Here is an 18802-nt window from a genome sequence, read left to right as displayed (position 1 = left end):
TCTTAGGGATGTACCCAAGAGAGATGAAAACCTATGTCTGCACAAGGACTGGCACAGAAATACGCAGACAGTTCCATTCCTAACAGCCAAAAGCTAAACAGAAGCAAAATGTTCAACAAAAATCCAGTGATATAATCAAATATTACTTAGCAACAAAATTAATGTAAATACAAGAATGTAGATTAATCTCAAAAATACTATTCTAAATGAAATAAAAAGCTTTACACAGAAGAGTCAATACTGAGATCCCGTTTATATGAAGCTCACGAACTGGAAAACGACTTTATGGCTCAAGAACAACCGCAGTTGCCTCTTGCAGTACAGAGACTGGCAGGGGCTACGAGGGGACCTTCTAAGACGGAAATATTCTGTGTCTTGATAGGGTGTAAGTTTGTGCGTGTCCGTATTATCACAAAACTACAGAAAATAATAGGTAAAGCAGCATCGAGAGTGGAAAGGTATGGAGGAACAAGAACTGTAAGATCCCGGTAGCTGCTGGAGATGGACACACACACACACACACACACACACACACACACACACACACCTCTGTTTACACTTAATAAATTTCAAACTTTCAATAATAAAAATATTTTTCAGGGGTGCCTGGATGGCTCAGTGGAGCATCCTACTCTTGATTTCGGCCCAGGTCATAAACTGATCAGCTTAGATCTAGACCACGTGAGATTTAGCCCCATGTCAGGCTCTGTGCTGAGCATGGAGCCTGCTTAAGATTCATTCTCTCTCTCTCTCTCTCCCCCTCCCCTGCCCCCCTCCCTTGCTCATGTTTTTTCTGAAATAATATATATATTTTTTCAAATGTGTGAAAAAATAATCCAGACACCCGAGGGACATGTGCTCACCAAACAGGCCACAGCGATGGCAAGTTGTTGACCGCAGCGGAGGTCCTAGGGAGCTGAAGAGCGCTGAATTGTTTATGGACAAGGAATTCTCAGCCAACCTGTGTATTTTTTTTGACTTTGCAGGAGACATGTTATTGCTAGGCTTCTATTAAGAAAAGAGAATAACAATATTAAAACTTGGTGGGTTTTTTTTTTTAATACTGTATTTGGGATTTCCTCTTCTGGAAAGATAAAGGAGATGTACTTTTCCCTATTTCTCCCATTAAGTACAACTAAAAAATCCCTAGATATTTAGGTACATAAAGATAAGCTGACTCCAAACGGCAGCAGCAGATAGGCTAGGAAACTTGGGACCCAGAGAACAAGGCAAGGAGTTTCTTAGGTTTTCGTTTTGTCTCATAGATCTCAGACAGGGTGCGGGAAAAGCCACCAGCCCAAAAACGTCAAGTGGTACAAACAATAAAAGTCCCAACAAAACGTCCGCTCCCTTTAACCACAAGACCAGGAAACAGGCAGCACAGCAACACAGAAAACTTTAATCAATAACCGCTCTACCCTAAACCAACCCCACAGGAAAAAGCTGCGGCCCTTTTCTAGAGAAGGGAGCTGGCCCATCACTGCTGGGCTCTCCCCGAAAGACCATGTGGGGAACCTGGACTTCCACCTGGCAGGTACCAGTGTTCCCCTCCCCTGACCTCTGTTACTGCGGTGGTGGAAGAGGAGGCCTCGCGGACCATTAATGAGGACTTTTCACCACCACTCAACAGTAAGGAGTGGCTCCATACCCTCCCACCACCTCTAACTCCACCCGCCGGCCCACCTACTCTCTCCCCACTCTACCTGACTCCCAGGTCAGTCAAGAGGCACTCATCCCGCCCAGCCAGGGAGGAGGTACCACGTGAAGCCTGAGAGGAAGCAGGAACTCCCACCCTTTCCCAGAAGTAAGGAAGAGCACCCCTTGAGTGTCAACAGAGGCTGAGCAGGGAACCTGGACATCTACTCCCACCTCGTAGCACCCACCTTCCTGTGTGTCAGAGGAAGCCAGCTAAAACAAAGTTTACATAAGATAAATATTTACATAAGCATTTCATTAACATAATGCCCCAATGTTCCAGAATCAATAGAAAATTCCTTATCATACTAAAAAACAGGAAAATCACAAATGAATGGGGAAAAAAAAGATGTCAACATCAAAATGACAGAAGTTTATTTGACAAAGATTTTAAAGCAGCCATAAGTAATAAGCAATTATGAGCACATGTGAAATAAATGAAGAGCGGTACCTGGGTGGCTCAGTTGGCTAAACGTCTGACTTGGGCTCAGGTCATGATCTTACAGTTCATGAGTTCGAGCCCCACATCCAGCTCTGTGCTGACAGCTCCAAGCCTGGAGCCTGCTTCAGATTCTGTGTCTCCCTTGCACTCTGCCCCTCCCTCGCTCCCACTCTGTCTCTTTCTCCCTCAAAAATAAACATTAAGAAAAAAAAGAAATAAATGAAGAGTCTCAGCAAAGAAATAGAAGATATAAGGAAGAACCAAATGGAAATTTTACAACTGAAGAGTAAAATAAGAAAAACTTAAAACAATTAGCAGAATGGAGGGGACCGAGGAAAGAATCCGTAATCTTGAAGACTGAACAACAGAAAAATGCCTAATTTGAACATCAGAGAAAAAAACCTAGTGGAGAAAAAAAACTAAATTAACAGAGTCTCAAAGACCTATGGGACTGTGACAAAACATTTAACAATCACAAGTTCAGAGTCCCAGAAAGAGAGCGGAGAAAGAAGGCAGAATTGAACAAGTCCTGGGGCACCTGGTGGGTTAGTTGGGTAAGAATCTTACTTCAGCTCAGGTTATGATCTTACAGTTAGTGGGTTTAAGCCCCATGTCTGGCTCTGAGCTGTCTTTAGATTCTGTCTCCCTCTCTGCCTGCCCCCCATCACACACTCTGTCTCTCAAAATTAAACAATTAAAACTGAGGGAGTTCTCAAATTAAAAAATGCCCCAAACTTACAAAATTTGGCAAAAGATAAAAATCAATAAAATCAAGAAGCTGAGCAAATTCCAAGCCAAATCAAAGAAATCCACGCAAAACACATCTTAGTCAAATTCTTCAACCTAAAGACAAAGAAAAAAAGCTTAAAAGCAGAGAGAGGGAAATCTTACCTTTGGGAAAAACAGACTTCAGAAGAGAACAGATTTCTCATCAGATACCATGGAGAACAGAAGCAACAGCACATTTCTCAAGTGCGGAAAGAAAAGAACCATTAGCTGAGAAACTTATCCAGGAAAAATATCCTGCAGCAAAGAAGAAATCAAGACATTCTTTAATGAAAGAGAACTACGAATTTGTCACCCGCAGACCGATCCTGTAAGAATGCTGGCTAAAAGAAGTTCACTAAACATACAGGACACGACAAAGGAAAGAACGCTGGCACACAAGGGAGGAGAGATCACGTTAGAAATACAGTAAGTACAACAGACTTCTAGAATAGAAGCATCTGTGAAGCAAAACTAAACTGAAAACAGATCATTAGAACTTCGATAACCCTCCCTCAACAATGAATAGAGCTAGACAGAAAATCAGCAAGAGTACAGAAGAACCAAGAACCAGCAGATTCTGTTAGACAATCTAGATCACTCTCCCCAACCACAGCAGAATGGACACTGCTTTCAAGTGCTAGAGGAACATATACTAAGACCACAAACTGGTCCATAAAACCTCAACAAACTTAAAAGATTTTAAGACATACAGAGGATGTTTATCAACCACAGTGGGCTCAAATTAGACATAAGAGAGTAACAAAAAATCTACCGATATTTGAAAACTAAACAATATACTTCTAAAGAACCCCTGGGTCAAAGAGGAAGTCTCAAAGGAAATAAAAAGTGCTGAAAAAAAAAGAAAATTATAATTAATCAAAATTTGTAGGACACAGTTAAAGCATTGCCAAGAGGGAAATTTACAGCAGTGAGTTCACACATTAGAAAAGTGGAAAAACCTCAAATGAATATCTTAAGAACCTAAAATATAAGAAAAATCATGTTCAACGCAAACAGAAGGAAACAATAAAGACAAAAGCAGAAATCAATGAAATTAAAAATAAAACCTTGGGAGAAATATCAGTGAAACCAGAAACCTGGTTCTTTGAAAAGATCAATAAATTGATCTAGCAAGACTGAAAACTGAACCAGACAGAAATTACCAGTATCAGGAACAAAACAATGTGTATCTTACTATAGACCCTGAAGACATAAAAATGATAATGAAATACTTTGAACAACTCTACACATACAGAAAACATGATGGAGACAAAATGGACCAATTCCTCAAAAATCACAAACCACAATATGACAGAATTTGAATAGTCGTATAAATATTAAAGAAACTGAAATAATTTTAAAACTGCTAAAAAAATCTTCATACTTAGCTGGATTTTGCTGGAGAATACTACCAAATGTTTAAAGACTTAACAGCAATCCTATACAACCTATTTTTCAGAAAGTTAACGTTACCTTTGTTTCTCAGCCATACAAAGACAGTAAAAAAGGGACAATTACAAACATTGCTCATAAAAACAGATGTAAAAATCCTTCTCAAAATGACAGCAGATGGGGGCACCTGGGTGGCTCAGTGGGTTGAGTGTCCGACCGGCTCAGGTCATGATCTCATGGTTCGTGGGTTCGAGCCCCGTGTCAGGCTCTGTGCTGACAGCTAGCTCAGAGGCTGGAGACTGTCTTCAGATTCTGTGTCTCCCTCTCTCTCTGACCCTCCCCTGCTCAAGTTCACGCTCTTGCTGGCTCGCTCTCTCTTTCTCTCTCAAAAAAAAAAAAAAGATACCAGATGTAATTCAGCAATATAGAAAAATAATTATACAGCAGGACAAAGTGGAGTTTATTCCAGGGATATAAGGTGGGGTACATTTATTTTTTTTGAGAGAAAGAGTACCTAAGCGCACATGCATGCAGAGGAGGGGCAGAGAGGGGTGGGAGGGGGGAGCGAGAAACACGCAGGCTCCATGCCCAGTGCCCAGCCCAATGCGGGGCTGGATCTCATGACCCACGTCATGACTCACCCTGAGATCATGACACTAGACAAAATCGTGAGTCAGATGTTCAACCAACTGAGCCGCCCAGGTGCCTCAAGGCCTATTTTAAAACCTCAATGAAACCCATCAAATTAACAAATTAAAGGATTAATTATCAATGAATGAAGTAAAAGCATTTAGAAAAACTCCACACCAGGGCCCCTGAGTGACTCAGTCAGTTAAGTGTCTCGATTTCTGCTCAAGTCACGATCTTAGGGCTCCTGGGTTCAAGACTACATCCAATCCTCTGTCTCCTCGGAGGCCCTGCTTTGGATCCTCAGTCTGTAGGTCTCTCTCTCTCTCTCTCTCTCTCAAAAATAAACATTTAAAAAAAATAAAACTAAACACTGATTCATGATAAAAACTATCAAAACAGTAGAAATAGAAAATATCATCAACTTGACAAAGCTCTACAAAAATCCTACAGCTAACATTACACTTAATAGTGAAGGACTCCATGCTTTCCCACAGAGTCTGGAAATCAAGCAAGATATCCACCGTCACCACTTTTATAAAGTTCTAGCCAGTGCAATAGAGCAAAAAATAAAAAAATAAAAAAATAAAAAAAAAAGGAACTATAAAGCATATATATTGAAAAGAAATAAAACTGTTCCTATTTGCAGAAAATACAATTGCCTATGTAAAAAATACCAAGGTATCTACAAAAAAAAAATCCCTAGAGTAAGTGACTTCAGCAAAGTCACAGGATACAAGAGAAACATGCAAAACCATAATCATATATATTAGCAATGAACATAACACATGGAAATAAAAAATAGCATTTACAGTCACTAAAAAAAAAACACCTAGGTGTAAATATAACATGTGCACAGAACTTATAAGCTGAAAACTACAAAGTGAAAGAAATCAAAGAAGATCTAAGTAAAAATGAAGAGACGGATTACGTTCCTGAACTAGAAGATTCAACACAACAAAGATACCAATAATCTTTAAATTGATATACAGGTTTGATGCAATTCCTATTAAAATCTCAGTGAGACTTTCTGCAGAGATGACAAGATTATTCTAGGATGTATACTGGAAGGCATATGAACTGTATATAAGCCAATACAACCTTGAAAAAAAAGTGGGGCGCCTGGGTGGCTCAGCCAGTTAAGTGTCCGACTTCAGCTCAGGTCATGATCTCACAGTCCACAAGTTCGAGCCCCGCATCAGGCTCTGTGCTGACAGCTCAGAGCCTGGAGCCTGCTTCAGTTTCTGTGACTCCTCCTCTCTCTGCACACCCCACCACCCGCCCAGCTCATGCTCTGTGGGTGTGTCTTTCTCTCAAAAATAAACATTAAAAAAAAAAAAAGTGGGAGGAATCACAGTACCCAACTTCAAAACTCACTACATAGCTCCAGTGCTGGGTGGTAGTTGGAGGGATATAGAGATAGGTCAATGGAAAAAAATAAATAAAAACAGAAAATCCAAAATAGACCCACACAAATATGCCCAATTAATTTTTGATAAAAGTGCAAAAGCAATTCGGTGGAAGAAACACCATTTTCAACAAATAGTGCTACAGAAATTAAACCTCAAAAATAAAAAATTCAACCTTGACCTAAGTCTCATAACTGCTACAACTGTAACTCAAAACAGACCACAAATCTGCATGTAAAACTATAAAACTTTCGGGGGGAAAAAAACCCCAGCTGAAGCAGCACAGAGTTTCTAGACTGAATACCAAAAACATGATCCATAAAAGGAAAAATAGATCAGGACATCACTAAAATTAAAAACTTTTGCTCTGCTCAACACTCCGGTAAGAGAATGAAAAGACAAGCTACACACTGAGAGGAAACATTTATGAGTCACGTATTTGACAAAAGGCTAGAATCTGGGGTACGTAAAGAACTTTTCTTTTTTTTGTATTTATTATTGAGACTGAGAGGGACAGACCATGAGTGGGGGAGGGGCAGAGAAAGGGGACGACACAGAATCTGAAGCAGGCGCCAGGCTCTGAGCCGTCAGCGCAGGGCCCGATGAGGGGGCTTGAACCCACGGACCGCGATATGACTTGAGCCAAAGTTGGACGCTTAACCCAGGCGCCTCATAAAGAACTTTCAAAACTCAGCAGTTAAAAAAATAAACCGGCATTAGAAAATGAATAAAATATATGAATAAACATTTCAACAAAAAGGATATACACATGGCAAATCTGTTATCATTAGCCATTAGGGGAAACACAAAACCACAATGAAATATCACCAAACACCTATGAGAAGGAAGACAACAAAAATACCACCACCACCGAAAGCTGGTGGTGATGCCGGATGCAGATTTTCTCAGTGGGAACATGTAATAGTATAGCTATGCTAGAAAACATTTTAGCAGCTTAAGCTCAATATGCAATACTATATGACCCAGAAATTGCACTCCTAGGCATTTATCCCAGAGCAAAAACAAAAACAAAAAACTTATGTTCCCATAAACCTTGCACGTGAATATTTAGAACAGTTTTAGCTGGAAGAGTCAAAAACTGGAAACAATGAGGATGAACTTCAACATGTGAATGTTAGGTAAACCATGCACTACTACTCAGCCATAAAAACAGAACTACTGATACATCAGCCTAGATGTATCTCCAGAGAATTATGCTGAGTCAAAATATCCAATTCTAAGAGGTTACATACTATAGGACTCCATTTATACAATATCCTCGAAATGACAAAATTGTGGATGTGGAATATATTTAGTGGCTTCTACAGATTAAGGCGATGGCAAGGGCAAGAGGAAAATGGATAGGGCTAGAAAAAAAAGCGTGCAAGGCCATGATGGAAAGGTTCTTTATCTTGACTGTATCACTGTCAATCTCCTGGTTGTCATATCGTACAAAGTTCTGCAGCAAGTTAGCAAGTTACCACAGGGAAAGACGGGGAAACAGCTACACAGGATCTGTATTATTTCTGCCAGGTCAACTGCAGAGTTGCATTTACAGTTGCATGGCAATCTACAGTTACCTAAAAACAAAGAATTGTTTGTAAAAGGTACTAGGTTAAAGAAATAGAAGCTTGACCTTGACTAACATCTGAAAATTGAGTAATTTTTCATCAACACAATGCAAAGTATGTTTAAAATCTCTTACTCAAACAAAAACACACACACACACACAAAAACAAAAAAATAAAGACTTACACTACTTACTTCTTTGGGTAGTGACTTGTTTCCAACATTTAATGGTGACACTGAGTTTCCTACAGACAGAAAGCATAAAAGCCAAATATTACTTTATTTCTAGAAATGCATAAGACCATAGTTAGATATTCAAATAATAAAACTATACCATAATAGTCTTAAAGCTACACTACAAATAAGTAATCCTACTTTTTCCGAATGATAAAAAAGGTTGTCTGAAACTTCCTTAAATATCACTCTTCTTACTGTGAAATTTTCTCCATTCACTAAGGCAGCAGTTCTCAGACATTTTTGAACCCCGGGCTCATTAACACACTTAGAAATTACTGGGAACCTCAAAGAGGTTTTGCTTATATGACTGTCTGTCACTACTTATTAGTATTAGAAATTGGGGCGCCTTGGTGGCTCAGTTGGTTAAGCGTCCGGCTTCAGCTCAGGTCATGATCTCACAGTTCGTGGGTTCGAGCCCCATGTCAGGCTCTGCACTGACAGCCCAGAGCTTGGAGCCTGCTTCTGATTCTGTGTGTGTGTGTGTGTGTGTGTGTGTGTGTGTCTCTCTCTGACCCTTCCCCGCTCACACTGTGTGTCTCTCTCTCTCAAAAATAAACAAAGTTAAAAAAAAATTTTACAAATTAAGGGGCGCCTGGCTGGTTCGTTCAATAAAGCATGTGACTCTTGATCTCAGGGTCATGAATTGAAGCCCCACATAGGGTGTAAAGCTTAATTTTTAAAAAATGTTTAAAAAAAAGTTAAAATTAAAAATATTAAACTTTTAAAATTAAAAACATTTAAATATAAGTTCACTACATGTAGACATTGCTTTTATTTTTAAAGCAACTACATTTTCGAAAGCAAAAAAAAAAATCATGGATAGCACTGTTTTACATTTTTGCACATCTCTTTAATGTTTGGTTTAACTAATGATAGACTCACATCTGCTTTGGCCTTCAATCCACTGTGATATGTTGCTTTAAAGAATATAAAGACAATCTGGGCTCTCACAGATCGTGGTTACAAAATGGAGAAGTATTTAATGCCCTTCTCAGATAATTATGGATATTTTCCTTTAACATCGTGTCAACACTCAAGTGGTAGTTAGTTGCAATGTGGAATCTAAAACTTTCATCATGCGACACTGCCATCCACGGATTCCTCTTGCACTTGGAGTGCATGTTTACCAATATGTGGCTGTGCAACATCGTGCATTGTTCATTTGGAAAAGGCTGAGAAACTCTTAAGTTATGCAGATTTTCCAAATATGGACAGATTTCATTATACAATATTGAAAAATTCACGTGTTAGTTAATATCACCATGCATCTCACCAGAAAAGTCTTTAAGTACTGAGAAGCTGTCATTCAGAGTGGCAGATACAAGCTTCCTGAAATTCTCATTTTTGCTCAAAAGCTTGAATTTTCACATTAGCAACAAAAAACTGTCAGGTGTTTTCCTTGAAGTGACAGGCTCACTTTGTTCATTTTTGAGACTGCCAGATATCTAAACCCGAATAACCAGAGTTTGTCATTCTTTTAAAGTAAAAATGAGGTTCCACGAAAAAAGTTTCCATATAGCTCAGAACTTCATTACACACATGCTTTTCCTACTTCACTACGAAGCAGAAGATAGGGATAATTCCCGTCTTGTTACGCAAAGTACTAAAACTACCTGTACACAAGGTTCAAGGTTTCGTAATAATTCTTACTGCTCTGTCAAGGACGTAACTTTAGTAAAACTGGCATTTCCGGCTTTGTCTTAACTACAGGTGCATAGCAATGAAAAACTCACCGACCCCTAGCCCAGGCTGGTGTCCCTGCCCAGGGGGAGCTAACCAGGCACCAGCAGTTTACTCATCTTTGCTTTTGCCCCATCAGCATAAAGCTGGCACAACAAGAGGGCAAATGGTATTTTAATAGGATTGAGAAAACAGTTTTGACCTCTTGGGGAACCCCGTGCCAGAAAGTACATCACCATAATATTAAGAGATCGCATCTGGTATATGTTCACCCAGGGCCCAGCCTCCTTAAAAACCAGGTTTTTGGAATTAGGACTAAAGGAACTTAAAAAAACTAACTTAACAATTTAATGTCTTAGCTATATTTTTGTGAAGTTTTGTCTGCATACAATTTGCACAGTATTTTTAAAGTATGGTCACTCTTTAGAGTTCCCGTAAAAAGCCAGAGTACAGTATTTCCTTTCTACATTCCTAGTTCTTCGATGGGGGGTGCAGGGGAAGGTTCACATGTAGACTTTCTCTCCTCAGGAATCCTTTTTGTGATCAATCCAGGCAAAGGCAGCTACTTGGCACCTGGTTTTTACTTCTAGATTAATGTGTAAATGCAAATTCTATAAGGTAGCCATTTAGTTGTTCTGTTAGTAGCCCATGGGTATGTAATTACTTACTTGTGATAAGCCAAAGAAACCACCAGAATCAAGAAGTATTAAACGTGTAGTTTCCACTCACCTGTCGGCAACGTTTTCCTATCTCCTTTGGATCCAACCACCTCTCCGCTGATGCCATTAGAATTTGAAGATACTGAATGGTCTTCCTGACTAGCCAAATACTGTTTGGTTGGCTCACAAAGCAAAAAATTGTTCTTTTTATTTCCATTCTCTGGGCTTTTCAACCGGAAATTAGGGTGGTTAGCATGTCCTCCAGGACTTCTTAAAGAATCACATGGTGGAAGCTTGTTTTCATTTTTCTCAAAATTAAATGGCTCTGTCATTTTACAAGTAGATGCCTCCAAATTACTTCTTGACATCATATTACACGGCAATTTAACATTCACAGAAGTCTATGGGAAGAAGTTTATTTAAGAGGCAATGTTTAATTACGAAAGTAGAAGCATTCTAGGCCCAGGTGATTTCTTTTTATGTAACAGGTAATGCTCCTGAATGATCCCAAAGCAGAGGTAACAGTGCTATCACAGCCTGGCCTAAAGGCACAAGAAAACAACCAGATTCTCTATTGATAAGTACAAACTCCCAAGTTTCACACAATTCAACCACAGAGAAGACTAACAACTCAAGAGACATCAAGAGTAACCTCATAGTTTGACACCATTTCTTACTTTAAAAAGCTTTTGAAACAGGAATAGAAAAGGACTTGCACATTTTAAAAGAAACATTTTCAACCTAGAACAGTCAACTTAAAGGTGAAATACAATAAAGGGTATTGTTTTAATCGGGTCATTGCCAACCTTTCCAGAATCCCTCTCCTGGCTCCTATTGAGATGTAAGGATCTTGAATAAGCGGAGCCCAGCCCCTCCATGGCTGCACCCTCTCCCTCCCTCCCTCCCTCTCTCCCTCCCTCCCTCTCTCCCTCCCTCTCTCTCTCCCTCTCTCTCTCTCCTCCTCCTGGGAAACTCCTTTCGTCCTGGTCTCCTTCACCCTTTGCCTCAGCTGACCTCTATGCGCTGTTTTTCTCGCCAAGTCCCCTGCTTTGAGCATCCCCAGCTGAGCTTCCATACATTGTAACTTGTATCTACTGCTTTTAAGGATTCTCTGCTTGCTCCTTTCTCTGAAGATAAGGCACACATACTGTTACAACGTGCGTCTGAAAAACCTCCTACACCGCCTTGTTGTTTCCTAGGACTCTACAGAACACGAAGTATCCTGCCCACGGGAAGTAATAAAAGTGGACAAACAACTTTTCTTTTTGAAGTAGGGCCTTACCGCAGCTGCCACTTTGTCTATGGACTGCAGACAAAATTGCGTATTGTCCCAGAACTGCTCAAAAAAAAAAAAAAAGCCGCACAAAATTAAACCAGTAGGAGTATCACCTAAATGTTGTTTAACATTGTTTTAAATAGAAAATAAAGAGCAGAAAAATCCTCCTCCTGGTGTCCTAAAATTCCTATTCTCATTTCCTGCTTTAAATTAGGCCTAGCCTACAAAAACAAGAGACTCTTAAATATGGAATACACAGAGTCACTGGAGGGATTGTGGGAGGGAGGATGGGCTAAATGGGTAAGGCACATTCAGGAGTCTACTTCTAAAAATCACTGTTGCACTATACGCTAACTAACTTGGATGTAAATTTAAAAAAATAAAAAAATTAAAATTAAAAAAAATTTTTAATTAAAAAAAGACTCCCCCCCCAAAAAAATAAGTAAATTAGGCCTAGCCTGATCCACGACAATAGAGTAAAAAATAATGAAATAAAAAAGAGACACACAGGCACACTCAAAGGTGGGGAACTCTCTGAGGACCGGATTCTGGAAAGATCCCTAACAGAAGGCCTGCAGATGGGCAGGCATGTGGGAGATCCTGGGCTGCAGGGAAAGCACATGTGTAGCAATAAGCACACCTACACTGAAGGAAGTTGGAGGCAGTAAGAAGTACATACCTTGAACTTACAAAAGACAAGTAACCCAGGGGAAGCTGGGTGAGGACAGGAACATTGAGTAACTCCACAAGCTCTGTACAAGCAATTTAAAGAATGTGCGTTTCCCAGGTTGTGGGGGTGGCTTAGTCGGTTAAGTGTCCAACTGTTGGTTTCCCTCAGGTCACAATCTCACGGTTTGAGTTCGAGCCCCAGCCTCATATCGGGTTCTTTGCTGACAGTGCAGAGCCTGCTTTAGATTCTCTCCGCCCCTCCCATGTGCGTTCTCTCAAAATAAACTTATTAAAAAGTTATGGATAAACTTATAAAAAAAAGAATGCATTAAAATATTATGGTAACTACAAGAACAAAAACAATACATAAATTTTAAGTTACAGAAGAAGAAAAAAGTCTAACAGAAAAAAGAAACTCAACCATGGCCAGTGGAAAACATCAAATGTGACAGAACCAAATCCAAGAATGGATGATTGAGTCTGAATTCAAAGAGAAAAAGACTTAGGGAGAAAAAGATTAGCTAATTGTTATGCACAAGAAGCAGGGATAAAAAATTATATGGCAATGTTGCAAATAACAGAACTGAAGCATGTGCTATGCAAATAACCAAAAAAAAAAAAACCCCGATGGAATACTAATATTAATAGCCGATAAAACACAACTCAAAGTCAAAAATATTGAGGGTGCCTTAGACACTTGTCAAGGGACAGAAAACAAGTGGTGATATTTTAAGTACCATGATGAATACAAGCAAGAGTATTCATTTTTCCAACACTGGGCATATATTGGACTAGAAAGGCCACCTCAACTAACTCCAGAAACACTAATGCCATGTTCACTCATACACAGATGCATACAAACTTGCATCTCAGCTTTGGTTTCCCAGAGAATCTGCCTACAACCACATTAGAAGATGAAGGGTTCCGGGTTTTGTTTTCTTTGTTTAAAAATTTCGTAAACTATCACAAAGGAAATGATCACAAGCATGACTATATAAAACCTTACAAAAAAATAGCAGAGGCCAGGAAATGATGAACACCTAGGTGAAAAATTCAACATCAAAAATTTTTTAATTGGGATAAATAGTAAAAACATTCAGATACTGTAGCAGACACTGTGATTGGCCCAAAGGCCATCTTCTACCTCTGATTTGTCAGCTGTAGTTAGAGACAACACTGGCCATAATCAATTCTCCTGAGCAGAACTTCTCAGAAAGCTGTCCTTTCCTGATGAACGTGGACAGATTTGGACAGCAGGATCCTTCAACCCTTTCTTCCTATAACACTATCAGGGCACTTAAATAAGCAAAAGGAAGAAGGTACAGCCTAAGGTTGGTAGAGCTAAAATGGCAGAGCAATTGCTGTCTCTGGCAGTAACCTTGAGTCACTATATCAGCCCTGATCTGTCTATACACTTATGTGGCATCAAATAAACCCATGAGTTTTGTTATTTGCAGCACAATTGATACAGATCTGAATAAAATGAGCAAAAGGCATGAACAGAATGCATAAAAGATGAATATGGTTGATAAACATAGGGGGGAAAACATTCAACCTCATTTGCAATAAAAAAAATTGAAATTAAATTACTATGTATTAGTTTCTGCCCAACATGAGTGTGTTTAAAAAGGACACTCATTACTGCAGGGAATATAAAGTAGTATGTGTCTACTGGGAGACAATCTGGATATACAGGGAGACACAGATGTACACATAGGTGTGTCTTTAAATAAATATACATTCTTAAGATATAGATGTATTCTTAAAATTTTTAATGTTTATTTTTGAGAGAGACAGAACATGAGCAGGGGAGGGGCAGAGAAAGAGGGAGACAGAATCTGAAGCAGGCTCCAGAGTCTGAGCTGTCAGCACAGAGCCCAATGCAGGGCTTGAACTCATAAACTGTGAGATTATGACCTGAGCCGAGGTCAAATGCTCAATCGACTCAGCTACCCAGGCGCCCCAAGATACAGATGTAGTCTTAAAACCATGCCTAGCCACTCATCTGGCAACTCTATTTCTAGAAATCATCCCATTAAAATAATCCTCAATAACAAAAAATCCTATTTAAAATGATGAAAAATACTGGAGGAAAAAAGTCAACTGTGATGCCTCTACCAAGTAGAATATTAACACTACCATTTAGGATCCTAGTTTTCCAAAATATTGTAAAATATGTTAGGAAAAATATCAGAAACATTGTATATTCAATAATGACTGGAAAAAAATAACCTCTTCATGTAAGCACAACCAATGAAATATATTAAACAATGAGTGTTATGGTATAAAGTAGGTTGACAAAGGACTCTTTTCACTATATATAATTTTTCAAATTGTGAAGATTAATTACTTTTATATAAAAAAGCATTTTGAAGATCAAAATATCTCTGGGGCACTTGGGTGGCTCTGTTGGTTAGCATCCGACTTCAATTCAGGTCATGATCTCACAGCTTCTGAGTTCGAGCCCTGTGTCAGGCTCTGTGCTGACAGCTCAGAGTCTAGAGGCTGCTTCAGATTCTCTATCTCCCTCTTTCTCGGTTCTTCCCCTGCTCATGCTCTGACTCTCTCAAAAATAAATATTAAAAAAATTTAAAGATTAAAGTATCAATATTGCATTTAAATGAAGCCTATTTTTCATAAAGTATGGTTAATTCTAAACCAAGGATCAAGTAATATTTAAACCACAAAAGTAGGGTACAGCCCTCTTCTCAGGACACCAGTGGGACCCTCAGTACACAACATGTAACTCCTGAAACAGCCTTTCCTAACTTTGTCGTTTGGTAAGGCTGACAGTCAATCCACCGTCAGCAAATTTCTACCCTGTATTACAGTAGCTATAGACAGTTATGTCCGTCTTCTAGATTATTTTACGTAGTGTGAGTGCAGAGACCATATTTTATTAAAACCATTAACAACCCCTCCCCCATTTCCCATAGCACCTACCATGGTGTTCTGTACAATGAGGCATTCAAAAGATATTTGTATGACGAAGCTACTTAAAAGGCACTACTGCACTATTTTCATGACAACCTCGACAGGGAAAATGAAATCCATTGTCTGAAATTAACATCTGCAGTCTTAAATGGAGAATTACATCATGTTATGAGGTTTTCTGAAATTTAATAGCAAAACCTCAAGTCATACAACCACTCTTACAAACTCCAAAAATTAGTAAGCAAATTTGACCACAGGAACAACAAAAGAATCAGTCTCACACCCAACGTACAAGTTTGAGCAGCAAATAAAAAGGTGGAATATGTAGGTTAGAAAGACACCTCACTTGCCTCCACCCTATTCAGGAATTTCATCCCAACGCCCAGGGCAAACAGACATGAGGACATGTTCTATAACTAGAGGCCTCGAATTTCCTTTAATTTTGGACAGCCAATTGTACTGTACTCTTTTTTACAAAATAATTCACTCCACCCCCCTGCCCGCCCAATTCCTGGTGCTGTCCTGTAATTACCACCTTTCAAATATCCGAGATGTCCACCAGGTCTACTTTCCCCCAGGTCCTTCAGCAGCTGACATTAACACCTTCCAGAGTCCTCCTAAGTCTAGGTTTTCTCTAGCTCATCAGAAACCTTCATACAGACATGCTTCTCCTAGTGGAGCACAGGACTGCAGATGTGAGCCAACAACAGGGCGGCAGAATAATCAGACCACCCCTTACTCTGAACACTAAACTACTTCCACCATGCACTAGCTTTGGGAGTGGCAGCCTGGAATTCTGTGAGTACATGTAAAACTTGCAGTTACCTAAAATCTTGTAGAATTTATTTTTTTTAAAACATGTTTATTACTGTACCATAAAAAATGCCTTTTTCTTTTGGTGTACAGTTCTAACGACTTTATTGAGAGAAAGAAAGTGCATGTGTGCAGTCAAGTGAAGTAGGTACATAGAGGAAGAAACAGAACCACAGGCAGGCTCTGTGCTCGATCCCACAAACTGTGAGATCATGAGCTGAGCTGAAATCAAGAGTCAGATGCCTAACCGACTGAGCCACCAAGGCGCCCCTATGGTTCCAGGAGTTCTAACACACGCATTTCAACATTAAGAACACCGGTAAAAAACCTGCAATTATCCCTACTTGTTTGGCTTCATCCTGTACCGATCACCGGGCATATCTGAATCAGGAGGGGGCAGATGCTATTCCATAATCCTGTGCTTGCCAACCTCGGGCTGCAGATTTGTGTACAGAGGGGTTCCAGACACTGCTGCGAAGGTCATGAGACCTCACAGGCTAAATCTTACCCAGCTGTAAAACAAACAATTTCCCCTACCTACAATTTTACTATTGTTTTACATGCTACTAGTGATGAGTGAGAGTTTATAACCATTCCCAAATCTGTAGTGATTATGTATTTCCTTAACACAAGAGGTTAATTAGGAAGGTCCCCAAATATCTTCATGTTAAAGGAATCACTGATGTAAAAAAACAAAACAAAACGTACAGTGGCATGGAAGTGACTACTAAGCGTTCTACAGCAAAAATAAGGCCTTGGCTTTGTATTGTCCTTTTGTTCTGTGCTTCATGATTTAATATCAATAAAACATGAAGCTCCCTGAGGGGCAAACCTTCTCTTTTACTCCCTTGGAATCCTGCTCCCCGCTCCTCCACGTGGCCAGGAGCACCCCTGCATACACCTACAACCAGTGACCTTAAGCCCTCTCCTTCCTTCCCAGAACACTACAGCCTAGAGGCCAAAGTTAATTTTTACCAAGATGTGTTAAGTCCTTTAATACCAAAAGTACTTGCAGCAGATACCGAGCTGTGATTTTGTCTTCTGTTTGCTTTTGTTTCCCCCCACGTATTGAGAGAAAACGGCTACTCAAAGCAAACATTGTTTTAAGATATTTTTAAAAAATGTTTTTTAATGTTTTTATTTATTTTTGAGAGAGACAGACAGTTGTGTGCTGGGAAGGGCAAGAGAGGGAGACACAGAATCTGAAGACAAGCTCAAGGCTCTGAGTTAGCTGTCAGCACAGAGCCTGACGCAGGGCTCGAACCCAGAACTGTGAGATCATGACCTGACCCGAAGCCGGATGCTCAACTGACTGAGCCACCAGGGCGCCCCAACATTGTTTTAAAGCTAGGAAGCCCAAAGGTTCAGCAGAACATGAATTTTAAAGCCTGTCAGACCCAAATCTGGGCAGAGTCTCATCTTCCTCTTTTAGCTCTGCTATCTCAGGCCAAATCACTTCATCTTCTTAGGACTGTTTCTGTAAAACTGGCCAACCTTAACTAACTTCCTCATAATCCTTACCCATGATGATTACATTTGAGAACGTGTGTAAGACTTAGCACAGTGGCCAGTGTTCACTAAGTACGTAAAAGGCAGCTATTATCTCGACTTTACTTTTACACCACTCCTAGAAAGAATTTATTCCACTCATGAATAACTACTTCGCCCACTGAAATAATCTGAGGTTTAAAGTCTTCCTATTTCCTTATTCCTCCAGCTGAGTAAGGAAGACCTGGGCAGGTGAACTAACTTGCCAACCCCTGCCCCGTGACCCGGGTGAGCCCCTTACACACCTGAGATGAAAAATCCAGGTGTGATTCCTAGGCCGCCACTTCGCACTCAACACCCTTAGGTGTACCTAGAAGCACCTTCTCAAACTCCAGAGGCCAACCGAACCCGCGTATTTACAGCAGGGACTCACATGCTGATTTGCACACAGCAGACACGCTACAAACACTTGCAAAACCAGCGCTGGCTCCCTAAAGCCGTGGTGCATCTGCGTTCCCTACAGAAGGGTGTAAGTTGGGGGCAAGTTTACGGAGTGTTCGTGCTGTTCGCTCTACAGCTTCGGGTTAAAGAAGCCAGTGATTGAACCCACACACTAGTTTTTGTTTGTTTGTTTTTTTTTTTTTAGAGACAAGCGCCAAGAGCTCCTCCATTGGGATGCCAGGGGACGGCCACATTTTGGAGAGTCGTGCCCCGGAAGTACTATTTTCCAAACCCCCCACTTTGCCCAGGGGCTCAATTCTCAAGTCTCTCGCCCCTCCCCCACAACCTACAACCTTAAACCTGCCCTTCCCTGCCCGGGCTCCGAGGGCCCCTCCACCCTTCCGTCCTCTCTCCACTGCCGGGCCCCTCGTGCCCGCTCAACGCCCGACCCTAACGTCCGGCCCCCAACGTCCGGCGCCCAACGACCGCAACCCTCACGCAGTCCCTTTTCGCTCTGCCACGCGCCTGGGAACCCTGACCTGGCAAGAGGCAAAAGGGCCGCCGACCCCGACCCGTCTCTGAAGCCTGGCCGTGGTGGTGTCCGCCCGTGCCCGGGAGCCCCGCCGCCCAGGTGGGCTCCCCCGCGCTCACCTCGGCTCCCAAAGCCAGCCCCGGGCCCGCGGGGCGCCTGCGCAGTCCGCGC

The 18802-nt window shown here is 40.7% G+C and overlaps 1 protein-coding gene across 1 annotated transcript in view; it reads right to left on the bottom strand.

Moving 5' to 3' along the window:
- TDRD1 (tudor domain containing 1) overlaps positions 1 to 18166 on the bottom strand; it is a 48819-nt gene extending 30653 nt beyond the window's left edge. The window contains exons 1-4 of the mRNA XM_029920419.1: positions 18092 to 18166; positions 10549 to 10879; positions 8098 to 8147; positions 864 to 1008 (exon numbers count right to left, since the gene is read on the bottom strand). Of these exons, the coding sequence (XP_029776279.1) occupies positions 864 to 1008; positions 8098 to 8147; positions 10549 to 10879; positions 18092 to 18166 (601 nt within the window). The remainder of the gene's footprint in view (positions 1 to 863; positions 1009 to 8097; positions 8148 to 10548; positions 10880 to 18091) is intronic.
- Between the last annotated feature and the right edge of the window lie 636 nt (positions 18167 to 18802).

This window comes from Suricata suricatta, chromosome 2, assembly GCF_006229205.1.
Source record: "Suricata suricatta isolate VVHF042 chromosome 2, meerkat_22Aug2017_6uvM2_HiC, whole genome shotgun sequence".
Classification (NCBI taxonomy): domain Eukaryota; kingdom Metazoa; phylum Chordata; class Mammalia; order Carnivora; family Herpestidae; genus Suricata; species Suricata suricatta.
The sequence above is the reverse complement of the archived record's forward strand: the minus strand, read 5'-3'. Positions and strand labels throughout refer to the sequence as shown.